Source organism: Lissotriton vulgaris, chromosome 7, assembly GCF_964263255.1.
Source record: "Lissotriton vulgaris chromosome 7, aLisVul1.2, whole genome shotgun sequence".
NCBI classification, from domain to species: domain Eukaryota; kingdom Metazoa; phylum Chordata; class Amphibia; order Caudata; family Salamandridae; genus Lissotriton; species Lissotriton vulgaris.
This window is the reverse complement of record NC_141695.1, coordinates 1,725,750,549-1,725,777,570: the sequence shown is the minus strand read 5'-3', so window position 1 is coordinate 1,725,777,570 and position 27,022 is coordinate 1,725,750,549. Positions and strand designations below refer to the sequence as shown.

General features: G+C 47.3%; 1 protein-coding gene and 1 pseudogene across 2 annotated transcripts in view; one reads left to right on the top strand and one right to left on the bottom strand.

Annotated features, from left to right (window-relative positions):
- LOC147706455 (complement C1s subcomponent-like) overlaps nt 1-27,022 on the top strand; it is a 102,731-nt gene that overhangs the window by 19,862 nt on the left and 55,847 nt on the right. For both annotated transcript variants that reach the window (XM_086932963.1, XM_086932962.1), the window contains exon 2: nt 15,506-15,585. In XM_086932963.1, the coding sequence (XP_086789089.1) occupies nt 15,578-15,585 (8 nt within the window). In that variant the 5' untranslated portion in view covers nt 15,506-15,577. The remainder of the gene's footprint in view (nt 1-15,505; nt 15,586-27,022) is intronic.
- On the bottom strand, nt 10,706-11,203 carry LOC147706456 (putative RNA-binding protein 18 pseudogene; annotated as a pseudogene).

Genomic DNA, 27,022 nt, shown 5'->3' with positions numbered 1-27,022 from the left:
TTAGCAATTCCTCAAGAGTAAGAGCTGGTTAATGAGAACTCGAGGCGGAGAGCTTGTACAGGAACGGCCTGTGACACCTTCGTTAGTCTCCGCAATATTTTTCCTTCTTTTAGATCTAGGAAATTCCACTGGTTTATGGGAATATATTCCAAGGCGTATGATAGTACAGGTGGTATTTTAACACTATATACCTTAAGCAGGGAAGAGAAATGCCTGTGTCCTGACGCTGCGTATAATCTTGAAAGAGCTCCCGCGTGTACATCAGCTTTCCTAGTCAGGTTCACAGTGTGTGGCCGATTTTGTAGAGACTTGGTGAAGATTCTGCCTAGATAGGCGTATTCATTTACTTCTTCCACCTTGTCTCCCCCGAGGGTCCAGTTATATTTAGAACTCTTTTTCTTTCCTGAAAAAGAAACTATTTTTGTTTTAGTAATGTTGGGGACTAAGTAATTTTCCTCCGTATATTTGTTCAGTGCCTGGAGATTGCTTTGTAGTCCAAATGGTGTTAAGTCTAATATGACAATATCGTCTGCGTATAACAGTGTATGTATGTTATGGGAGGCAACTTTTGGTGGAAAATTGCGTGCTTGCTGGAGACATTGAGGCATATCACTGAGATAGAGTGAAAAGAGTAGAGGAGTAAGGAGACAACCCTGCTTGAGGCCATTGGGGGTCGATATAGGGATAGTTAAGCCTTTTTCTCTCCCCATTTGAACCTGGCACCAGGCGTCTGTATGCAGAGATATTAATATTCGTAGTAACTGGTCAGGGATACCCATTTTACTAAGTTTTTCCCAGAGTATTCTCCTGTCCACCCTATCAAACGCAGTCGAAAGTCGATAAAATCTGCGTAAACAGCCTGAGATTTGATGGACACATATTTATCTAGGATAGTTTGAAGCATGGCAATATTATCCGTGACTGAATGCTTTGGTCTAAAACCAGCTTGATATCAAGGGATCAGTCCAGATGAGAAGGCCCAGTTTTTAAGTTGATCCAGGACTTCCGCCGTGAAGATCTTTCCAGTGGCATCCAGCAGAGCGATTTGTCGGTAATTACCAGGTTGAAGTCTTGATCCCTTTTTATGTATAGGTATGATGATACTCCCCTTCCACGACTTCGGGATTACCCCAGTACTGAGAATGTAGTTGAAGAGGGGGGATAGCATCCTGCTCCACCCTTTAGGATCAATCTGGAGGACTTTGATTGGGATTTGATCTGGGCCAGTTGCTCCTGTTGATCTCGCCCTTCTTATGTGTATCTCAATAGAGAGGGGGGTGGATGTTCCAGTGTTTAAGAATTCAGTTTCTGTATTACTAAAAGACGTATAGGCCATTTCTGAATTATTGTTTAATTTGTATAGATTAGTGAGATAAGTTTCCCATTCGTTTGGGGGCACCGGAATACTTTGTAATGTTTTTTTCGTGCCCGTTTCTTTGGAGATTATGGTCCAGTAGGCACGTTGGTTGTTCTGCTTTGCTGCTATCTGCAGATCCACCCAATTTTTATCTTGGGTTATTCTCTTGTGTTTTTCTTTTTCTCTCCTCCGTTGGTTCTTTAGTTTGTTAATTTCTGCTTGTCTAGATGGTGAACCTTCTAAGAACTGTGCTCTTATCAATTTATTTAGCAGCTTTGTTCCAGTATCTAATTTTGAATTTTTGTTTTCAATCTTTGTAGATCTTGGTTGCGTCAGTTTTTTCTGCAATTTTTGCGTTAGTTTTTTTATGATCAATTCAAAATTCGCTATTGGGTTTACAGAATGTGTGGTTTGAAGAAGCTGGTTAGTGGCTATTGTATTAGTTATCTTATTAAGTGTCTCTGAGTTCCAATAAATCCGCCTTTGGTTTTGATTTACCATGACTGTACTGTGCTTGTACATGATTTGAGTAGGTGAACATGAATGTATTTTCCACTCTGTAGATAACTGTAGGATAGCGTGATCGCTTCCATGAACAAAATTTATTTTTAGTTGTAAGGCGGATCCAAACAAGTCGAGACTGGATATCATATAATCCAAAAGTGAGGTGCTATTATTTCCCTGTCTCGTATTTGAGGCGGGAATGTCGCCTTCCACATTCCCATTTAATATGATTCCATTTAGCGTTGGGAGCGATGCTAATAGAATTTTTCCCCTTTGATCCGCCTTGTTCCCTTTGGGAAATAATGGTATGGAAATTTCCAGCGCCTCATCTTTATACCAGTTAGTCCATTTTGATATTTCTTTGTTGGATACTTTTCCATTAAGGTCACCCATGATGAGGAATGGTGGATAATCATGCCTTTCAATTATTTGATCTATGTCATCCAGGATCTCTATCATCATTCCATCCATTTTTGCTCCAGGCGGGATATATACATTAAAGATTAGTACGTTTTTTTGGGAGTCTGTGATATTTGTCCTGCACTTAACCTTAATACATTGGTAATTATAAGAATTAGTTGGGGATTATTTCTTGGGCCCAGTCATACTCTTCACTTAGTAAAATTGCAATCCCACCCTTCGCATGCCCCCGCTTGACCCCCAGGGCAGGGATGTCATATATGAAATATCCCTCCAGATTGAAATTTTGTGTTCTCCAAGTTTCTTGTAGGGCCACGATAGCGGGAGAATTTTTTACTAATTCTGCCATTTTTTCTTTAGTTTTTCCCGCTATATTCCAAGAAGAGATTACTAAGCCTGTGCTAAACAGAAGAGTTAGTGTCCTTCGTTTGTTTGTTACTGTTCAGGGTCTCAGAGATCCAGTCCCATGACTGATCCCTCAGTGTTGTTTCCTTGCTGAGAGTGCTTTTGCTCCAAATTTCCATTTCGCCATTCTTTACTGAGACAAATAGATTTGCTGCTGATTGATCTAAGGGATATGTCTTTTTATTTATGGTTTGGTACGTTTTTTGAGAATCTTCGAGCGGATACATCATATTGTGGACTTAATTTTTTAATACTGGGATCAAGTCATAGCCACATTTATGGAGGATCTAACTCTCTTTAAGGATAATTCCTGGTAAGGCTGGAGACCAAAATTCTACAATTGCAATTTTTGTTTTCGCTTTGTCCGGAAACATTACTAGTTTGATCTCATTTTGTGCTAGAAATTGTAGCGGCTGGACCTGTTGCAGTAGGTAAATGATTCGGCCACGATTGAGTGGAGCTTCATCAATAGGGAATAACTCTGTGATTTGTAAGTATTTGGATCTTATCTCCTCTACTTGAGATTCTTTTCTCTGTAATGCTGGGTGTCCTATGAGTGTTCCTCTTAAAGTTGCACTTTCCGAGCCGTGTATGAAATTAGTAGCCTTTGGATTTAATGTGGAGTATTGGTAAAGATTTTTGCTGTTGGTTTTCACCTGTGTCTTCTGGTGCTTTATACTCGGTGTCGGGGGCAGTGTTGGTCTTCCTTCATGATCTGGTGAGGCATTAAGTAGGGGAGTCGTAATCTGAAATTTGCTTTTTTGTGGCCTTCTTCTTTTTGAATCTTCTTTTCTTTTTTATCTTTCTTTGCCGTTGTCTCTTCTTTGTTTTTTCCGAGTCTTGTACATCTTCACTTGTTAAACCAGTGTTTGTTTCAGGTTCAGGTATTACAGGATTGGTCATGTTTAATTTGGTTTTGCTTTTTGTAAATATTGGGTAGTACGTCACAGATTGTTGATGTGGTTCTAAATTAGTTTCCTCTTTAAAGAGTTTTCTGAGGGAATATGCGGTGATGTCTCTCTGCTTTCCCACACTTTCGCCAGATGATTTCTTCCCGGTTTGTGTTGCAATTTCTTTTTTCGAGGGAGGCGGCATAGTGTCCTTTTTGATTTTTAAATCATCACCAGTTATCTCTTGGCATTTGCCACAGGTTCCTGTTATTTTTGTTGTTTTTGATGACCAGATTTGTTCTTTCTTCTTTTTTTGCTCGACCAGAAATTTTAGAATTCCAATTTGTACGTCAAGTGTTTGATCAGAGTTTTCCAATATGTTACCTAAATGGTTGAGGACTGATTCCAGGATATTTTGTAAAACAAACATTGTTTTAGAGACTGGAGTGTAATTGTTAATCAGGCCGGTGGTTTTAAAGATAGAAAGATCTGGTGAATTTTCAAGATGGCCCTCTATATCCATTGATTTTTGTGGAGTACTGATCTGTATGTTGTCGATCCTCCTTTGGGGTTTCATTTGAGATATTCCATCCTTGGTGCTGGTGTCTGGGGAGATGATGTTGCAGTCGAAAGACTGTTGTATTTTGGAAAGATCCGGTGTTATTGATCCGGTTGCCATTAACTCTGAAGTTAGGTCCACTTGTTCCATAAAGATATTTTTTTCCCCTACTTCTGGAATTATTTGGGTGCCGTTTCTAGCCTCCGTGACACCTACTGTTTCCAAGTTTGCCTGATCTTTTACTATATGATCCTGGTCATCTGGGTTTGCTTTTGCGAAATACTTTCTGATTCCAGGGGTTGCTATTGTCTTTCCGTTTCTTACTGCCTTGTTGGTGCTCTTCCTGATTGCGTCGTCCGTTCCCATTCTTTTCATAAAGATGGTTCTGGATCTGAGCTTCTCATAAGCCATTGCACTGTATTAGGTCAGTTGGAGGTGACACGTTGTTGTCCAGAGGTCCAGGCAGGGCGGAAACTTTATATATTTTTCCCCTTCTATTCCCTGCTTTTTACCCACGATAGAAGTGCCTGCTTCCAATAAACACAGTCGGGTAGTTAGACTTCGGGGCCGATGCCCGGCGCGCCGCTCATGCAACGCCAGCACCAGCACCCAGTTTCAATTCCCCAAGTTCGTTCCTGTAGGATTATGCAGTTTTTAGGGACCTACTCTGGACTCCCACTACCACTTAGAGCAGGGGGACTCACTTAAAGGAATGCTTTGCGTCTCGTGGCTCCTGGCCGTGGCGGCGTGAAGACCTGGGCTCCGTAGTGACTCCTAGCTGTGGGGACGTAAAGACCCCGGCTCTCAGCAGTCCCCCCGCTGCAATCACCACCAGTCTCAGTCTAAACGGGCGCCGACTTAGCAGTGGTAGTAAGTAGATATAGAATGCAAAATGTTAATTTGAATTAAATGGTGGGCTTCATCCACATTCCCCTTCGATCAAGGGAGGGTGGGTTACGCTGCCGGGGGGAGTTGCTGCTACGCTCCTGGGTCATCTGGGAATGCTTTTGTGAAATACTTTCTGGTGAGTTATTACTATATATAAAGTGTGGCCAGGCGAAGAGGCAGTACGACAGTCTGGCTCACCTTAATTCCCTTGCTGTACTCGACTGGAGTAACCCACTCGGTGCAGTGACACCGCAGCTCTTGCCTCCTCACCCAGAACAGTACTGGAATGCCGGTCTATTCAGTGTGGTCCTCCGTGTTGCAGGCTCCGAACACCATAACGCCAGGGCACCCAGCTCACACACCTTCTATGCCGGTGCTGGTGCAGTAAGGTCGGCTGCCAGAAATGCAGGGGGTGCGGGAGTGCGGGAGGGATCCTCCTGGCTTTAGACAATGCTGGCCGCTGCTGCCGTCCGCCGCCTTCTCTTCACCTCTGCGGCGGCGGCAACAGCTGCGGGTTTTCCAACTTCTCACTCCTCGCCTCTCAAAAATGCAGGGAGTTTGGGAGTACGGGTAGGGTCCTCTGTGCTGAAGTCGATGCTTGCCGCTGCCGCTGCACGCTGCCTTCTCTTCACCACGGCGGCAGTGGCGGCAACAGCTGCGAGTTTATCGGCTTCTCGATGATGCAGTGAGGGAGTGCGGGAGGGGTCCTCTACGCCGAATCCGATGCCTGCCTGCCAGTACTTGCCGCTTCTGCAGCCCGCTCCAGTCTCTTCAACTCAGCGGCGGCGGCAGCTACGGAATTTTCTACGGGTTTTTTTTCGGCTTCTCCGCTCCTCTGAACTTCGGCTCCGCTCCTCCGAACTGCTGCACCCTCCGCTCCAGCTCTCACTCGTTGCTCCTCCTCCTCACACGTGACGTGCTTCTTCGTAGCCTGTTAGTTACAGCCCCACCAAGCCGCAGATAAAACATACAAAGGCTTTCTTAAGATTGGAACGTAACAGACACGAAGGACAAGAGGACACCTCACCTAGGACATCCGATCAGGACAACGGTACTATGGGCAGAGCTATGGCAGCCGCGTGTGAAACCAGACACCAGCTTCGGCAGAGATCATTGTGTCCTTGAGCGATCTGTTCTCTCGGTGGACAGACTCGATCCAGCCAGATCTAGGACACCAAGCTTCAATTACCACCTGTATGCTAATGCCCAAGGCCCACTTATCGGGGTGACTTTGCTAGGCCGATCAGAACATTGGTTTTGATCGCACCTGGGAAGGCGGGATTTTTGATTTCTTATCTGATCACTCTTGGTCTATTCCCGCCTAGATCGACTCGTTCGGTTGTTGCCTGTCATAGAGTAAAAAACAATCCAGTACCAAGTCAAACCCCCAAGATTAACACGACTCTGAAGAACCACTTACCACTAATCAGTTTTAAAGTTTTATTATAAAGCCAAAGTTAACTGAAGGTACAAGCATCTCAATATAAGGTTCAAAAGGTACACGGGTACCAGTACAAACATGAATTCTCGAAAGGATCTTAAACGACAGAAGAAAACCACTAAAACCACTTCAAACACCAGCAAGTTTGCTAGCATAGACACAAGCTGGAACTTGAGCGTCATTTACATAAAAGAAGGAAAATCAGGTTAGACTGTCCCTACACTAGACTAAGTGACATCCCTACTTAGCAGACTCTTATCCTAAAAAGGTGTCAGCTGTGGTGACTTCCAAAGAAGTTCACTCACTTTCTGTTAGTCTTAGGTGAAAGTCTATGCATTTCAGTCATACCCTCTCTGCCTACCCATCCGCTCTCTAAGGGTCCTCAGGCCATCTGCTCTAACTCCTCCCCAGGGTGCTGTCCCTAATACAAAATCACAGTTGTAATTGGAACGCCCCTCTGAGACGCCCCTCACGTACTCTTCTCACGTGGTGTCGGTTCGGTTGTATGATGCTACAACGCGATCTTTTAGATCGCGGTACATCCCAACGCATCTTTTACAACGGAAGTCGTTACCACGACTTGCGCTGTAGGGTGACAAACTTAGGAATAGTAAGATTTACTATTCCAACTCCAGCCTACGTACAGTAGGGAAGGTGTTGGAATAGTAAATCACACTATTCCTTAGTCTACAGCGCCCTCCAACGCGAGTCGTGGTAACGACTTGCGTTGTAAAAGACGCGTGGTAATGGCAGCGCGGTGTTTTGACCGCATTGTTATGGATGTTCCCCACCAGTTACATTTCCTGTTTGACTTGTGAAACGTTTAACATCAGTGCCAAAACAATACAACAAATAATCTTACAATGCATTCTATTACTGTAGCAACAGCCATCTTATACTAGTCACAAAGCTAGAATTACCATTTTGTCAGTGGACATTACTCTGCACAGCAGCACTAGCCTTATGCTAATACGTTAATGCACCTTTCATTTTGCCTTTAAATGCTAATGATTTCATCTACCCTTTGCACAAGCTTCACACATTTTTCAGCACTTTCCACATTCATTCCCAGGAACATTTATAACACATACTACTCAAACGACAGTTCGCCCATTGCTTCCATATACGCCTCACCCCCCCCCCCCCCCCCCACCCCCTCCAGCCTAGCCGTCCCTGTCCCTCAGTTCCGCCACCTAATATCATGTTCTTGCCTCATCGTGACTTTCATTTGCTCCGCACTATGTCCTAACAGTTATTCTCAGATGTATAACTTCGTGCCTGTCCCTCTGTCCCGCACTCTACCCTAACACTTATCCTTATGTTAAAAACTCGCCGTGCTTATCCCTCTGCCTCACACTTTATCCTGCCACCTTATCATATGCACGCGCTCCACCTTTGCCTGCACCTGATTGCTCACTCCCTTATTTTTTCTTTATTAAGTACTTCGTGTTTACTTTTTTGCCATATAGTATTTGCTTTTCTTTTCTTCGCTTTTCTTGTCTCGACACACAAGAGTGCCGTATTCTGTTTCCTTTCACCTGCACTACCTCCTGCCACTGTTTATGTGCTATAACAAAAGGTCTAATAAACAATATTGAACAACGACAATTGACCTGCATAAGTTCATGTACTACATACCAACTAACTCAATACAACACCAATAAACAACACAAATATACTAATCCAATAACTCTAACGCAACCTAATGCGAGACCTGTTGCATTGCAAATGCTTGTTTATATAACGTTTCACAACTACTTTTTTGGTAGGAGGCAATTTTTTGAACTCGAATGTTTAAAAATGATTTTAAGTTCTGCAGACTCTAGGTAAACTTTGCAATATTTCTGCTGAGACTTACTGTAAATAAATACAAAACGCCCTCAATGGAGGAATGTGTGTCCATTTCCTTTGAAATCTGAACCCATAAATTAGGCTAATGCAAATGTGCACACTTGAGTGCGTTCATCACCATAATGTTGCATCTGCAAGTTGTGTTGTATTTAAAAAAAAATCTAATGCAGCCCAGAACTGCATTGTTTAGTTGATACGTTTCCCAGATAAAATCAGAGCTTCACTTGCATTCAACTGGAGATTCTATTTTCCCAAACTGAGAAGGTCGGTGTGTAACAGTTTGAAAGAAGTCGTGCTCAGAGTAGGGCATTAAGGAGATTAACAGCCTCCTCTTAGAATAGTGAAATGGCTAGGTCTTAACATAAACTCGTCGGGGCAGATTTACAAGCCCCTTCCGACACTTTTACGTCGCCGTTGCGTCACTTTTGTGAAGCAGCGGCGGCGTAAACCATGTGCCACGTTGCGACTTATTTACAGCGTGACGCATCTAGGCAGATGCGTCACGTTGTAAAGCCCTGCGCCACATGAAACCTGCGTCAGGTTTCATGTGGGCGTTCCGGCGCAGGGGGGGCGTTCCCTCGCAGGAAAGCCACGTAAAACTGACGCAGTGAAATCTACAAGATTTCACTGAGTCAGTTTTACGATGCTGCTGCGTCAAATCCTTACGCCTGCTTGAAGCAGGCGTAAGGAGTGAGGCACCATGTTGAGTCTGGGGGGCCCCTGTGCATTGCAGGAGTTGTGTCGCGCTTGCGACACAACTCCAGCAATGCGCCGCCCGTGCCCCTCAAGATGCGTCACGCATCTGCCCCTCCTTGCACCATGGTGCGCCGCATTGTAAATGCAACGCATCTGTGGTGGCGCAAGGGGGCGGGATTACGTGACGCATCTGTTCTGGCGCATCCCTGCTGATTTGCAGAGATGCGCCAGAAGACGTAAACATGCCCCGAAGCGCCTTCCTTACAATGTTCCTTATTACCATCTCTAGTTTCCCTCCACGCCTCCAAGGGTATTTCTATTTCTTTATTTTATGGTTTCTATAGAGCGCATGGCTACCCAAAACTGGGCTTCCCAGAGCTAAAAGTATCCTAACCTGAAATATGTGTCTCTAAATGGGCTTAAACAACCATGTTTTCAACTCTTTCCTATGTTAAGCCTCTCCAGGAGTGGAGCTGATAGGGCAGAGTCCCAGAGTCTGAAGGCCAAATATGAGAAGGCACCCCTTCCTTGTCTCCTTTTGTGTATTCTGGGAATGGAGGCGAGCTTGCATTTGTATAATTGTTTTAGGTCATACATGGTTTGACCAAATGCCTATGGAAGCCTGGCCCAGTGTCTTGGCCTCTCTTCAGTTTGCCACTGATGTAAAAAAACCTGGAAGAAACTGACTGACATCCAGCTCCATCTTTTAAATCTGAAAAGTGGACACAAATGTTTTCTCCATTATTAATTATGTAAACACCGCAAAAATAATGTGAATTGGTTTGTGCCACTGCCTGTTGCGGGGCCAATGCAGTTTGATCCATACTCGATCAACCTTGCAACAAAAATGCTTCAAATCGACTTTTCCTGCACCGTATTTTAGCACCAAGGTAATGTCTTTCTACAGCATCCCTATCTCGCTTGCATGTGCAGCCAAGAGATCAATGTACACAGAATGGCAAGTCACAAGAAGCATGACAAAACAACCACTGACAAATGCCAGGCCTATTGATTTTGCCAATGCTTGTTTTTTTCTGGAATATGAGTTCTGGTTCTACAGTGATCAGAATTGTATTTGCTGAACTATTACTAGCATAATCTCAATTGCAGGCATCTAATTCATACATTTACCAGCTCTAAAGGGAAGCAGTTAATTGACCAATACACTTTATCATTTGTTCCCACGTCATCAGAAAAGCCTGTCTTTAAAAAATAGGAACCATAGGAACATTTTGGTTAAAAAAAAGCAACCATAAATTGGGATATTCTGTCGAGGCATCAGAAGCCGGGGATGCTAGTAAAAAGACTCTGTTTAGGTCTGGAATTAGCCAAGGCTTTTTGATTTTACTATAATTATATATATATAATATATTTAAAGGGGCTTTCATCCTGCACTCTTCATCTATTGCTCTGTTGTTGAGTTATTCACATTTTTCATCCACGCTTTACATAATACAGCATCGCGGTCAGCCCACTTCAGCCATTGGCTAACATCACTGTGAGTGACAGCATTCTGCTCTTTTATAGGTGCATATGTGCACACAGTGGTTGCCTTCTGTGTATGGACTTTTGTGGCAATGTGTGCTTTTTTGAGACTTAAAAATATTTTGGCATTCTCAATATGCTTTATATTGGCTTCCCCAACAATGACGTTTTTCAAAAGTAAGAACAAAGCAAAAAAAGCATTGGCAAAGTCAAAAAGCAGGCAGCCAACACTTCAACATGTCTGGGTTTTCCACCATGATTTTTACATTAGCCTCCATGGCTTTAATGTTTGCACTGACAATTTAATTAGGCTATGTTGGTCAGTACAGGATGAGGGCTCAAGGCTGATTGGAAGAGCCTTATACCTCGTGTGGTTATCGCGTCTTTGAATTTTGCACGTATGCCCTTTGTACTACCAACATTATGAAGCGAGGCAGCGTTCCAGTCAAACATTGTCTTGCTTGTCCAGCTTCCTGCTTTGTTTCAAAACTGTCAAAACAGAACCCGCATGCTTGTCCCTCCAATGATCCAGACTTATGGAAAAGGAAATGAGACAGCTTCACACTCCCAGACTTTTTAAGGAGTTTCAGAAGGTGGTACGCGTTTATTTTGGGATTCATATTTTCAATCCATAATTTACGGTCCTCTTGCAAAGAACCTCTTGACAGAATGGACGCGTTCTTCAAGCGCCGCGATTCAGAGGCCGATTCGCAAAAGTAATTTTACATGTGAGTAAACCTGCATGTGTAAAGTTAGCCTTACACTTTGCAGTAATTTTACTACTTAAGGCTATTTGCCACTTCCAAGTGTAAAGTTACTTCACTTACATGTTCCCACCTATTGAAGCGATCAGAAAAAGTCACATATGACCATAAAGTCTCACTAGCAGTCACTTTACAAGCATGTTTTATGTTCTGCACACTTATTGGAGACGGCCACAATCCCGGAAGAGAGCTCTTAGCAGTAAAGTATCAGGGTAACAAAGGTAAACTATAGAAATAACTCCTAATGGGTGATTTTTTGCTGCTTAAAAATAAGAAACTTGTTATGAGAGGTTCTGACGTCTCACCTTATGAAATTCTCATACATTTCATAGAAATTGCTACAATTATGGAATTACTTACAATCAGAAGAATGCAGAGTCAGCCTCACTATCCCTCTGTGAACCTCTGAAAGTTTCTCATCCAGTAAACTGAATTCTAAAGGCAGTAGACTGGCATTGGATATCAATCAATCAAACAGGATTTTGAATAGCATGGCTACTCCCCTGTGAGGGTCTCAAGGCGCTGACATTGGTTTTGGGGTGTAACTTAAGATCTTATGTGGTATGGGGTAAAGTTGCATACTGTGATATCAGTACAAGGCTCAAATCCTGACACACCCCTTTATCACACTGTGTGATCTTAGGCATTCCACCTTATTTCTCTGCGCCTTCGTCCATTCGCCTCTCAGCCATTTGGAACTAGCTGGAGACAATTCAGTTTGGAGTGGGAAGTTTGTACTAAATAAGATAAATCATTTGTTCCTGCGCAGCCAGGGCACATCTTCTGATTCACACTGCTGCGAGGACGTCTTTTTCACCCATAAAAGCTGCATATTTCCAGAGCAGGGTCTTAGCGCATAAAAGGGCTGCTGCAGCCAGAGCCTTTCACTGAACCACACTAGAGAGAATGCAAAAGGAGGATGCATTTAGCACTTAACACACTACACATCCTCCATCAGCAAGTCAGCAGTGCCCTCTGCAGGGGCTAAGCATGAACTGACGGACCTTTCTACAATGTGCTTCAATTCAATTCAATTCAGTTCATTTGTATAGCGCGCTACATACCCAGAGGGTCTCAAGGCGCTTGGTGAAGGGTAGGCAGTTACTTGTCGAATATCCATGTTTTAAGTTGCTTTCTGAATGCTAGGTGGTTCTGAGTGAGGCGAAGGTGGGTGGGAAGTGAGTTCCAGGTTTTAGCCGCCAGGTAGGAGAAGGATCTTCCTCCCATGGTGGATTTGTTGATGCGAGGTATAGCAGCAAGGGCTTGGTTGGAGGAGCGTAGCTGACGGGAGGGGGTGTAGAAGGAAAGTCGTGTGTTGAGGCATTCGGGTCCAAGTTCGTAAAGTGCTTTGTGTGCGTGGGTTAGGAGGCGGAATGTTATCCTCTTATTGACGGGGAGCCAGTGGAGGTTTTTGAGGTGACCGGAAATGTGGTCGTTACGCGGGATGTCAAGTATGAGTCTGGCTGATGCGTTCTGGATGCGTTGGAGTTTTTTCTGGAGTTTTGCGGTGGTGCCGGCGTATAGGGTGTTTCCGTAGTCTAGGCGGCTTGTAACCAGTGCGTGGGTGACCGTTTTTCTAGTTTCGGTGGGGATACAGCGAAAAGTTTTTTTGAGCATGCGAAGAATGTTGAAGCACGATGATGAGACGGCGTTGACTTGTCTGGTCATCGAGAGTGAGGAGTCCAGGATGACGCCCAGGTTCCGTGCGTGGTCTGTCGGGATGGGAGCTTTTCCAAGGGACTCTGGCCACCAGGAATCGTCCCAGGCAGAGGGGGAGGTTCCTAAGATAAGGACTTCTGTTTTGTCGGAGTTCAGTTTCAGACGGCTGTGCTTCATCCAATCGGCTACTTCTTTCATTCCTTCATGTAGGTTTGTTTTGGCGGTGTTAGGGTCTTTGGTGAGTGAGAGGATCAGTTGAGTGTCATCAGCGTAGGAGATGATGTTGAGGTTGTGTTGGCGTGCGATGGCCATGAGGGGGCTCATGTATACGTTGAAGAGGGTGGGACTGAGTGAGGATCCTTGTGGCACGCCGCAGATACTTCAGTGGCCTCTGACTTGAATGGTGGAAGGTGGACTCTCTGAGTTCTTCCGGCAAGGAACGAGGTGATCCATTCCAGTGCTTCTCCTTGGATTCCGATGTTTCTGAGGCGTTGTATTAAGGTGCTATGACAAACTGTGTCAAAGGCTGCGGAGAGGTCGAGGAGGATGAGGGCGACTGTGTCTCCATTGTCCAGTAGAGTTCGAATGTCGTCTGTTGCTGCGATGAGTGCGGTCTCAGTGCTGTGTTTGGCTCGGAAGCCAGATTGTGAGGAGTCGAGGGATTTGTTGGTTTTGAGGAAGGCGGCGAGCTGGTTGTTGACAGCTTTCTCGATAACTTTGGCCGGGAATGGAAGGAGCGAGATGGGGCGGTAGTTTTTGAGTTCGGTGGGGTCCGCTGTGGATTTTTTCAGAAGGGCGCTTAGTTCGGCGTGTTTCCAGCTTTCCGGGAAGGTGGCGGAGTTAAGGGAGTAGTTGATGACGTCTCGGAGGTGTGGTGCAATGATGAAATCAACTTTGTTGAAGATGTGGTGAGGGCATGGGTCTGTGGGGGATCCTGAGTGGATGGAGTTCATCCGGCGGATGGTCTCCTCAGTGGAGATTGGGTTCCAGTCATTAAGGATGTTTAAGGGAGGTGAAGGTACGGCGGAAGGTTGGGTGTGTTGGTCTCCGGGTTGGTTGTCGAAGCTGTTGTGGATGTCTGCGATTTTGTCGTGGAAGAACGGAGCTAGGGAGTCGCAGAGGGCTTGAGAGGGAGTGATGTCGTTAGAGTTGGCAGCGGGGTTGGTAAACTCTTTGACGATGTTGAATAATTCCTTGCTGTTGTGGGAGTTGTTGTCGAGTCGATCTTTGAAGGCGGCTTTCTTGGCCGTCCGGATCAGTTGGTGGTGTATGCAAGTGGAGTTTTTGAAGGCGTCCCTGGTACTGGTGTTTGGGTCTTTTTTCCATGCCTTCTCAAGGGAGCGACAGAGTTTCTTGGATTTCTTAAGATCATTGCCTAGTTTGATTTGACCTTTTCTCAGGGGTGCTAGGTTGTCGGCGCTGTTGGTTAGCCATTGAGTGAGGTTAATGGCTGCTTGGTTAGGGTTCGAAGAGTGGGCAGGGGGGTTTTGAAGAAGCGATGAGGAGATCTGGTCGATGGTGATTTTGTTCCAGTTTCTTCGCAGAGTAGGTTGAGGATGGTTGTGGGTTGTGGTCTTTTTGTAGAAAAAGTGAACGCAGCTGTGGTCCGTCCAATGGAGAGCAGTGGTGTGACTGAAGGAGATATGTTTGCTGGAGGTGAAGATAGGGTCGAGTGTGTGACCTGCTTCGTGAGTGGGGGTATTAACAAGTTGTTTGAGTCCGAGGTTGGCGAGATTGTCCAGAAGGGTGGTGGTGTTGCTGTTGTTGTTTTTTCCAAGTGAAAGTTGAGGTCTCCCAATAGAATGTATTCCTCGGAGGGGAGGGCGTGTAGGGTGATAAAGTCAGTGATGTCTTCACTGAATTGTGCTCGGGGTCCTGGTGGCCTGTAGAGGAGGGTGCCTCTGAGAGTGGTCTTGGGGTCAGTGTGGATCTGGAAGTGAAGGTGTTCGGCGCTAGCGAGGTTGACGTCTGAGCTGGTTGAGATGCGGATGGAGTTCTTATGGACGATAGCGATGCCTCCTCCTCCAGAATGCCATGTCGCTCCAAGGATGGCTGTGCTGAGTGTGAGTGAAGCTTGCACTGCTGCTTAAAGTGCTCTGCAGAGGTTGTGAGTGAGTACAGCTTGTACTGTGGCTGTTTTCCCTGCCTCCTGTCCTGGTTTAAAGCGAGCCTGCCCTGCACCTGTCCATGACTAGTAGACTTTACCGCACCTCTGCCCTTCTGGTACCTGTGCTGTGTGTGTGTGGAGGGGTCTCTCCCCTCACACTGCTGCTGCCAGTGCTACTACCCCAGTGTTGTGTGTGAGGAAAGTTTTGTAAGTGTGAGGGAGGCGTGGACTGCTATCTAATACCCTTTCTCTATGAGAGGAAAGCTTTTACCGTTGAACTTACTGCCAGTGTCGCCGATGTGTGTGTTTGTGTGTGTGTGTGTGTTTGTGTGTGAGGGAGCAAGCACTACATCTGCCCGTGCTGTGCCGGTTTTGTGTGCATGTGGAAATCTGGCATTGCTGTTCTCTTTTTTGTACAGCATCTATTTTTCACTATAAAACAGGCAACACTTTTGACATTGCCAATGCTTGTTTTTCAGACACAGTGTTGCAGCTTTGGCTGGAGGAGACAAGAGGTCAGCTGGACCTGCGGACTGAGACGAACTGGCGACATGAACTGGTGAGACCCCCAGGCCTTCTGTGCTGCCTTATACCCTCTCTTACCCTCAGGTCTCGAGGCCTCAACTTTCCTCACCTATTTTACTCTAAGTCTCATTCATACATCTCCCCTCAGTGTTTTTCTCCCCCTTTTCCTCCAACCTTGCACTCCAGCACTCACCCTCCCTTCCATATCCATCTGAGCCCCTCTCAGGGGGCCACATGACAATCTGGGGTTACTTGACCCTACCATGGGGGTCCAGGCCTTTTGTTTCTGCTGTCCGGGGGCCTTATGTGCTATGGGCCCCTGAGTAACTGGGCCAAATACTACCCTTCAGCACTTAACTCAGTGGTAGCAGAGGTCGAGCAGTCCACGGCTGTTCAGGGGGTGGTAGGAGCAAGATATGCATGGGTGCATGACTTAAAATACCCACAATTACTTCAATATTATGATTGTCTAGTCTCATATTTACTTTTGGTATGAAAAGCAGTCTTTATTATGCATGGAAACCCCAGCACACTTAATATTCCACACATTTAGTCTGTCGATGCTGGCACCCAAGCGCTGCTCTCAGCAGGGTCCCTCCTAGTGGGTCCTCTTCCCCCCTTCTCCTCCATGCTGACCAACATGTCCCTGGCAGGTGTACGAGGTGACCTCATATGTGCTGGCCACACTAGTGATGTACATCAATATCTGGTTTTGCCTTGAAAGTTCAGCTCTTCAGGCGCTAATCCACTGAGCTCATAAAGGGAGAGGATGTGGCATAATGGCTAGAGCTGTTGATCTAGAAGCTGGGGAATCAGGTTTGCATTTCGGCAGGGATGCTCAACATCCTGTGATTCTGGGCAAATCACTTAATCTGTCCGCGCCAATCAAAAAATGAATGTGTCCGTCTGTAATGCAACTGGTGCTCATGTAAAGCGCTCTGATACCCTCGGGTCAAGTTCGTGCTATATAAAACTCTGGAAAAAACTCACATAAGTGCCTGTGGCCTTGGAACAGTCTTATTCAGCAGCAACCTTCAGAAGAATTTGTTAGCTGGGATGCGGCTTCTTGCGCTCAGGCAATGAGCAGCTCGCACTGCATCCTTTTGCGGTAGGCGGATGGCGCGCTATGCAACGACGGCTTCCATGTACAATGACTTCTTTCTACGTGGTTCCTGCAGGTAAAGTGGTGGAGCAACGGGAATGCTGTAGTAAGGCCTCCGACATTTATTCTGAGTCCCTCCACTGGATACAGGACATCCTCCAACACGGGCGACGACCCCATCTTGTGTACGGGGTTCATGGGTCCAGGTGACGGCAACAGCAAGTTTCAGTTGCTCTTTGCGATGGCTCGCAGCGGTTTCAGTGGCAACGGGTGGTGGCCCCAACTGTTTCAGTGGCCCTCTCCTGGCGTACAAGGGTCGTAGACATGGGGAACGCCCTCAATGCTGTCGGCTGCACTGGGTGACAGCCCTCAAATTCCTCTCAACAGGATCCACTAGCCAGCACCCCTGCTGGGTCGCGCCTCACTACCGCTATCGCTGTGCTGCCTAAAGTTATTAATTCTGCCTGATTGTGCCGAAATTGTGCCGATTGCGCCTGATTGTTCTCAATTGTGCTGTGCTGCTTAAAATTATCAATTCTGCCTGATTGTGCCGCTGCCTGTGCCCCAATCCTGTAGCGAATTTGGCTCGCTGCCATTTTGTCTTAGTTGTTGTTGTTGTTTGGGCCTCCCTACACGGATCTCCGCCCCGCTCTCGCCTCCCAGCTGACCCTCCCTCTCACTGATACTATCAGCCTCGATCCCCGTGTGTTACGCTGTGACCGCCCTGCTTCCAGCAGAAACAGCCGCTACTCACGCTGCTCCCCGTCTCTAAGTGGTATCGTAGCGCTTTACAGCCACACCACTGCCTGCCAGCTCGCCTCACTACCGCTATTGCTGTGCTGCCTAAAAACTAAAGTTATTGATTCTGCCTGATTGTGCCTAAATTGTGCCGATTGCGCCTGATTGTTCTCAATTGTGCTGTGCTGCTTAAAATTATTAATTCTGCCTGATTTTGCCGCTGCCTGTGCCCCAATCCTGTAGCGAATTCGGCTCGCTGCCATTTTGTCTTAGTTGTTGTTGTTGTTTGTGCCTCCCTACACGGATCTCTGCCCCACTCCCGCCTCCCAGCTGACCCTCCCTCCCACTGATACTATCAGCCTCGATCCCCGTGTGTTACGCTGTGACCGCACTGCTTTCAGCAGAAACGGCTGCTCCTCACGCTGCTCCCCGTCTCTAAGTGGTATCGTAGCGCTTTACAGCCACACCGCTGCCTGCCAGCTCGCCTCACTACCGCTATTGCTGTGCTGCCTAAAGTTATTAATTCTGCCTGATTGTGCCGAAATTGTGCCGATTGCGCCTGATTGTTCTCAATGGTGCTGTGCTGCTTAAAATTATTAATTCTGCCTGATTGTGCCGCTGCCTGTGCCCCAATCCTGTAGCGATTTTGGCTCGCTGCCATTTTGTCTTAGTTGTTGTTGTTGTTTGTGCCTCCCTACACGGATCTCCGCCCCGCTCTCGCCTCCCAGCTGACCCTCCCTCTCACTGATACTATCAGCCTCGATCCCCGTGTGTTACGCTGTGACCACCCTGCTTCCAGCAGAAACGGCCGCTACTCACGCTGCTCCCCGTCTCTAAGTGGTATCGTAGCGCTTTACAGCCACACCGCTGCCTGCCAGCTCGCCTCACTACCGCTATTGCTGTGCTGCCTAAAGTTATTAATTCTGCCTGATTGTGCCGAAATTGTGCCGATTGCGCCTGATTGTTCTCAATTGTGCTGTGCTGCTTAAAATTATTAATTCTGCCTGATTGTGCCGCTGCCTGTGCCCCAATCCTGTAGCGATTTTGGCTCGCTGCCATTTTGTCTTAGCTGTTGTTGTTGTTTGTGCCTCCCTACACGGATCTCCGCCCCGCTCCCGCCTCCCAGCTGACCCTCCCTTCCACTGATACTATCAGCCTTGATCCCCGTGTGTTACGCTGTGACCGCCCTGCTTCCAGCAGAAAGGGCCGTTCCTCACGCTGCTCCCCGTCTCTAAGTGGTATCGTAGCGCTTTACAGCCACACCGCTGCCTGCCAGCTCGCCTCACTACCGCTATTGCTGTGCTGCCTAAAGTTATTAATTCTGCCTGATTGTGCCAAAATTGTGCAGATTGCGCCTTATTGTTCTCAATTGTGCTGTGCTACTTAAAATTATTAATTTATTTTATTGATTTATTTATGGAATTTTTAATGCGCAGCTAATACCCGAGGGTGTCTAGGCGCAGTATGATGCTTTAGGATACAGTAATCAGCACACAAACTTATTGGTTAAAGAGCTAGGTCTTCAGAGCCCTACGAAAACAAATAAGAGTGGGGGCAGTTTTGATATGTGAAGGGAGAGAGTTCCACAGTCTGGGAGTTGCTACCAAGAATCGTCTGTCTCCCCAGGTGGCGGTTCTTGTTCGGGGCACAGATAGTAGACAGCTAGCTGCTGATCTTAGGTTCCTTATAGGGGTGTATAGCTGAAATGCCTCTCTTAAAAACTTCGGGCCAGTATGATGAATGGCCCTAATTCTGCCTGATTGTGCCGCTGCCTGTGCCCCAATCCTGTAGCGATTTTGGCTCGCTGCCATTTTGTCTTAGTTGTTGTTGTTGTTGTTTGTGCCTCCCTACACGGATCTCCGCCCCGCTCCCGCCTCCCAGCTGACCCTCCCTCGCCCCTCCCCTTCCACTATCGACATATGAAAGATGCTTCTGCGCGCAGCGTTCATGCGCAGCGGTCGCGCCCCATACGCGCCGAAGGTGCGCCAAAGGTAAGCCCGTCTACGCACGTCCGCGCCTGGACCGCGCCCAGCGCCATACCCCCTGGCCCCCGCACTTCCCAGTCCTCCCGCATTACTTATAACGCCGCATCCCTCTCAGCCCTTACCCCGGCCGACTCCCAGACTGCTACCAAGCCGCTCCAGGTCACACCCATGGACCCTTCGCCTGCCACTCCTGCAAGTTCAACTGCATCAGAACCCACACCAAATCCACAAACTCCAAACAGAGCTCCGACACTAACCACCTAAAGTGCATCCTGATCAACACCCGCTCAGTTCACAGACACTCCGTTGAACTTTGGAACCTACTCGACACTACATCGCCGGACGTCGCCTTCCTCACAGAAACATGGATGAACGCCTCATCAGCGCCCGACATCGCCATAGCCATCCCAGAAGCCTACAAGATCATCCGAAAAGATCGCACCAACCAAACAGGACGAGGCATCGCCATCGTCCATAAGAACACCATCCGCATCTCGACCAGTTCCGATGATAACCTCGCTTCCGCCGAACACCTTCACTTCCAGATTCACACCGACCACAAAACTACACTCAGAGGCACCCTCATCTACAGACCACTAGGTCCCCGCACACAATAAGCGAAGACATCGCTGACTTCATCAGCCCACATGCCCTCCCCTCCGAGAACTACATTCTACTGGGAGACCTCAACTTCCACCTGGAACAGAAAAACGACAACAACACCACCACCCTTCTGGATAACCTGGCCAATCTAGGACTCAAACAACTTGTAGACACCCCCATCCACTACGCCGGACACACGCTCGACCCTATCTTCACCTCCAACAAGCACATCTCCTTCGAACACACCACAGCTCTCCATTGGACAGACCACAGTTGCGTTCACTTCAACTACAAAAAACCCACGACCCAGAACCACCCACTACCTATTCCTCGAAGAAATTGGAACAAAATCACCACCGAACAACTCTTCAAATCGCTCCACCAAAACCCCCTCATCGGACCCTAACCAAGCAGCCACTAACCTCACCCAATGGATCACCCATAGCGCCAACGAACTTGCACCCTTGAAAAAGCATCTAATCAAGCAAGGTAGCAAAAAAGCCCCCTGGTTCAACGATGACCTCAAGAAATCCAAGAAGCTCTGTCGTACTCTCGAGAAAACCTGGAGAAAAAACCCAACCACTGATAACCTAGCCACCTTCAAGAACGCCACCCGCAAACACCACCAACTAATCCGATCCACCAAAAAATCAGCATTCAAGGATCGACTTGACAACAACGCCCAAAACAGCAAGGAATTATTCAACATCGTCAAAGAATTTACTAACCCCACCGCCGGCACTAACGACATCTCTCCCTCCCAAGACCTCTGCGACTCTCTATCCTCATTCTTCCACAACAAAATCGCCGATATGCATAACAGCTTTGACAACCAGTCCGAAGACATGTCCACTCCACCCATTTCCGACCCAACGCCGCCCTCTAACATCCTTTACACCTGGGACCCAATCACCACTGAAGACACCATCCGCCTGATGAACTCCATCCACTCAGGATCGCCAACCGACCCTTGTCCCCACCACATTTTCAACAAAGCAGACTACATCATCGCACCCCATCTCCACGATGTCATCAACTGTTCCTTCAACTCCGCTACCTTCCCGGAAATCTGGAAACATGCCGAACTCAGCGCCCTTCTGAAGAAACCCACAGCAGACCCCACCGAACTCAAGAACTACCGCCCCATCTCGCTCCTCCCTTTCCCCGCCAAAGTCATCGAGAAAGCCGTTAATAGTCAGCTTGCCGCCTTCCTCGAATCCAACAAATCCCTCGACCCTTCACAATCCGGCTTCCGAGCCAAACACAGCACCGAAACCGCCCTCATCGCAGCAACAGACGACATCCGAACACTACTGGACAACGGAGAAACAGGTGCCCTCATCTTACTTGACCTCTCCGCAGCCTTCAACACAGTCTGTCATAACACCCTTAGACAACGCCTCAGCAACATCGGAATACAAGGTAAAGCATTGGACTGGATCATCTTGTTCCTCGACGGAAGAACCCAGAGAGTCCGCCTCCCCCCCTTCAAATCAGAGGCTAACGAAGTCATCTGCGGCGTACCACAAGGATCTTCCCTCAGTCCCACCCTCTTCAACGTATACATGAGTCCCCTCGCATCCATCGCGCGCCAACACAACCTCAACATCATCTCCTACGCAGATGACACCCAGCTGATCCTCTCCCTCACCAAAGACCCGAACACTGCCAAAACCAACCTACACGAAGGAGTGAAAGAAGTAGCCGAGTGCATGAAGAACAGCCGCTTAAAACTGAACACTCGGACAAAACGGAAGTCCTCATCTTAGGATCATCCACCTCGGCCTGGGACGACTCTTGGTGGCCAACAGCCCTGGGAACCGCACCTATTCCAACGGATCACGCACGTAACCTGGGCTTCATCCTGGACTTCTCCCTCTCGATGACCAGACAAGCCAATGCCGTCTCATCATCCTGCTTCAACATCCTACGCATGCTCAAAAAAGTCTTCTGTTGGATCCCCACGGAAACAAGAAAGACGGTCACCCACGCACTTGTCACCAGCCGACTGGATTACGGAAACACCCTCTACGCCGGAACCACAGCCAAACTACAGAAAAAACTTCAACACATTCAAAACGCATCAGCCAGACTTATATTGGACATCCCTCGTCAAGCTCACATTTTCGGTCACCTGAGAGATCTCCACTGGCTCCCTGTCAACAAGAGAATAACGTTCCGTCTCCTCACCCACGCACACAAAGCCCTCTACGACCTAGGACCCGAATGCCTCACCACGAGACTGTCCTACTACACCCCTACCCGCCAACTACGATCATCCAACCAAGCCCTCGCCGCCATTCCTCGCATCCACAGATCCACCATGGGGGGAAGATCCTTCTCCTACTTAGCAGCCAAGACCTGGAATTCTCTCCCCACCCACCTACGCCTGACTCAGAACCACCTCTCCTTCAGAAAGCAATTAAAAACTTGGATATTCGATAAGTAAATGCACCCGCCTCCTCAAGCGCCTTGAGACCTTCTGGGTGAGTAGTGCGCTATATAAATTTCTGAACTTGAACTTGAACCGATCTCAGCAGGCAGGAGGCTGGTGCTCCAGGCACAGGGCCAGTGTTCTTGGCTTCCTGGGTGACTAAGGCTCACTTTCCCCTGAGGCGGAAGCCGGGGGCTCTCTCTATTTTCCCTCTGCTATCAGTGCAATCTGCTGGTAATATTGTTTTGAAAAGACTGTATATATTTTAATGGTGCATTTTTAATTATCATCGCTGTTGATCCTGGTGTGCGAGACTTGCGTCGCACCAAGGCTCCCTGCACTCAATTCCCCACAGGGGCAGCCGATTGAGGCGCTGACGCCGGAAGTCAGAGGGCTAGCCGCCATCTTAGGGGAAGCCAGTGTAGCGGTCCAGCTCTTGAACGCCTCCCACCCTCCTCTTCATGTATAAAAACAGTCGAACTTCCTGTCCGCGCAGCGGGCGCGCCGGTGGCGCGCCAAAGGCAAGCCCGTCTGCGCCCGTCCGCGCCTGGCCCGCGACCATCGCCAGCTCACATGTCGGGCGCTCTAATGGTAGACAGATTAGCTGGTCTAGAACTCAGCTCTTAGAGTTGAGACTGGGTATGTGTGTGCCAGCCGCCCGTTGCAGCCCATGCAAACTTGACGGACTCTCTTTTAAATGCCCACATTGTGACCATATTCTATCCCCATGGTAAAACGGTCTTCCGACCATTCGCATCTGGCCAAGCGTCCTAGTCACTCTTTGACGCTGAAGGCGGGTCTGATTAATTACCGCTCTCTTCCTCGCCACGCTAGCGAGATTTGGATGTCACTCTCGACTCATGCTTGGGATATCCTGTTTCTCACCGAAACCTGGATAAAAGAATCATCTAAACCGGACATCCACCTAGCAATACCCTCAGGCTATCGTTTACTGGGCATTAATCGAGTAGGTTCAAAAACCGGTGGAGGTCTTGCTGTCATCCTGAGATCACATTTTAATATGACGATCAGGAAAGTCACGAAAATTGGCCTTATTGACGCCATGTACTTTACCATCTTAGATTCGGCTTCAGTAATTCTGGCTGGTATCTTAGTATATAACCCCCCCAATTAAGCATGGGCGGAAAATCCGTTTCGCTCGCGGATTTTGCGGATTTTCGGTAAATTCGCAATCCGCGAGATTCGCGAATCTCCCGCAAAATCCGCAAATCCGCGAGCAGCGGATTTTGCTCGCACTGTTCGCGTGAGTTCGCGGCTTCCCAGTACAACTTCGCGCCCCGCGAATAAGTGCAAAATTGCAGAAATACGATTTTAGCAAAACTGAAACTACTTACCAGGTTCAAAAGTTCAGGCTCATCATTAGTAGCCATTTCCTGTAGTGCTTCCTGAGGGGCCCCTCCAGAGTTCAGTTGCCAGTTGCAACTATTATGTGACCCTGCTCTGAACCTCAGAATAGTTACACATATGCCACAAAGGTCCTGAATTACAGCTAAGGGAGACAAGCAGGAGCCAGGCTGGAGGTTCAAATCCATTAATCAGCCCCTAATTCATTATTGTCAGTTGGGGCAGGGCAGGTGTTGTAACTAATTTTGCAACAATGAAAGCACTTAGCAAGTTCAAAAGATCACTAATCAGGAAGCACTAAGGAAGCAGGTGCCAGCTAAAAAAATATTCTGTGACACATTAATCAGCCCCAAATTAATTCAGGTCACTTGAGGCAGGGAAGGTGTGCTTGTTGCCACAATAATGTACACTGACTGGACAACCAGGGGGTGCTGTGATGAAACAGAGGGTGGCATGGGTGGGCCAGAGGGTGGCATGAGTAGTCAGAGAGTGGCAGTGGTGACAGAGAGTGGCAGTGATGAAGAAGAGTGTCCCAAACAGGCTGGACACGTAGAAACAACAAGTTCGCGAAACTTGCGACCCGACAGGTAAGTTCGCAATTTGCGACATTGTACAAAACCCTCGCGAACTCGCAGAAACCCGCGCAAACACAAAAAAAAAAAAATCCGCAAATTCGCGAGAATTCGCGGATTTTGCGGATTGCGAGTTCGCAAATCCGCAAAATTCGCGAAGGCGAGATTCGCAAAATTCGCCCATGCTTACCCCCAATGCTTTAGCCTCCTCATTAGCATTATTATTACATACGATTGCGGATCTCTCCCTTAGACATACACACTTCATAGTGCTTGGTGATTTTAATCTTCATGTTGAAAATTCCTTATGCACTCAGGCTACCCGCCTATTAGAGACTCTGCAGGGTTTGACCTTATCGCAATTAGTTCACGGCCCGACCCATATAGCGGGCCACACTCTTGATCTAATATTCTCAAACCACCCTGGGATCACTGTGCATCCCTCCCTTCCCCTCACATGGTCAGATCATTATCTTCTTTCTTTTGACCTAACTCTTCCTTCACTACCTAGTCCTTTAGCACTTGGCAGGGAGTATGGAAGAAAATGGCATAAAGTTACCTGTGCCGCTTTGGATCCTTTTTTCTCCTACCAACTAGTTCCCCCATCTAATGACCTTAATGAAAAGGTGGCTAAACTTAATTCCTCCATTCTATGTGCCATTGATGCTATTGCCCCATTACAATCAATTGTCTCGGCCAGATCCCGGCCTTCTGCTCCCTGGTTCTCCCCTGCGTTGCGTGAGGAAAAGAGCCGTTGTAAAAAGTTGGAGCGCAAATGGCAGCAGACTTATGATTCTGAGTCTAAAATTCTTTATAAGACTGCTCAAAAAAAAATTCAAAAACTAAAACGGTCTACCATGAGAGATTTTTATGCCCTACAAATTAAGAATGCAGATAATTCTGCTAAAACTCTTTTTAATATTGTAAAGGACGTTGTTAATCCCCCAGCCATGGTGTCTCAGAGCACCCCCAGCCAGCTCTTATGCAATGGATTGTCGGACTATTTTCAAGATAAAATCATTAATATTACATCTTCCTTTACTCCTGCTATGGCCCTTCCTATCTCTAGTGACATGGATCCTGAGAAAGTGTCACTGGAGTCCTTTAAAGAACTTACCATTGAGACTGCTTTGAGTCTGTTTGTCCAGTGCAAATCTGGGTCTCCTTTAGATCCTGTCCCTGCTAAAGTGATGGGTAATCTGGCTCCTTTCTATTTGGAACACATTGCTGTGTACTGGCCAATTCCAGTCTCTGTGGAAGGAGGCAATGCTAGTCCCTATTTTGAAGAAAGCAGATGCGGATCCTGCGCTTTTTAGTAATTATCGCCCTATTTCTCTCCTTCCTAAACCAGCTAAAATCCTGGAAAAGGCGGTTCAGATACAATTGGCGGATTATTTAGAAGCCAACCAGCTGCTACATGATTCGCAGTCTGGATTTAGAACTGGTTTTAGTACCGAGTCCGCTCTTCTAGAGGTATCGAAGACAATCCGGGAGTGTGTGGATAGGGGCGAGGAGGCCATGTTGGTCCTCCTCAACCTATCCGCCGCTTTTTATACGGTGTCTCACGAGATACTGTTGGATCGTCTGGGTCAGATTGGTTTGGGAGGCACGGTTCTGTCCTGGATTAGTTCCTTTCTTAAAGGACGGACTCAGAAGGTCTTGCTTAGACCTTTTGAATCAGAGGGTAAACCCCTTCTTTGCGGTGTGCCTCAGGGCTCTGCTCTGAGCCCTTTGTTTTTTAATGTTTATCTTGCTCCTCTGGCGAAGGTGGTGGAATCTTGGGGGGTCAGAGTGATCTCTTATGCTGATGATACTCAGCTTGTGTTTTCATTTAGAGATCACTCTGACTCTAATTTTGCCAATTTTCGCCATTGTTTCAGCAATATATGCTCTTGGATGACCTCCTATCATCTCAGACTTAACACTGATAAGACGGAGGTCTTATTTTTTAATCAGAAAGCCCCGCTACCTGCCATTTTGTGGTGACAGACTGTGCTTAATCCTCCCCTCATTCCAGTCCAAACAGTACGAAATCTGGGCTTTCAATTTGATAATGCTCTATCTTGCAATTCTCAAATTAATAAGGTCACGGCAGCCTGCTTTGGTAAGCTGCGCATGATTAGAAAGATTTTTCCCTACCTCCCGCTGGATGCCCGCAGAACCATTATTCATGCCCTGATCACCTCACACCTCGACTACGCCAACAGTCTCTATGCCGGTGCTCCCTTGTACCTAATTGAACGCATGCAGATTGTACAAAATGCGGCGGCGAGATTGATTGGCAATATTCCATATCGCCACTCGGTCGTATCCTATCGTAGGAAGCTACATTGGCTTCCCATTGTCCGTCGCATTCAGTTCAATGTTCTGACTCTTGCTTTTCGGGCCCTTAATGGGTCGGGCCCGGGATACCTGAGAAAGAGACTAAAATTGTCCCAGTCGGTCAGATCTTTGAGGTCGAACAACTTGCGCCTCCTGGTTGTCCCCCGCTTTCACCGTTCCAGAGCTGGTGGCAGAGCGTTTGGCGTAATGACCGCTAAGCTCTGGAACAGCCTTCCTTTGGACCTTAGGTTTATCTCCTCTGAATCACTGTTCCGGAGCAAATTGAAAACTTGGTTGTTCACTATCCCTTAGGAGTCATTTTTCCTTTCTAAGTCTGCAGTCTACAGCGC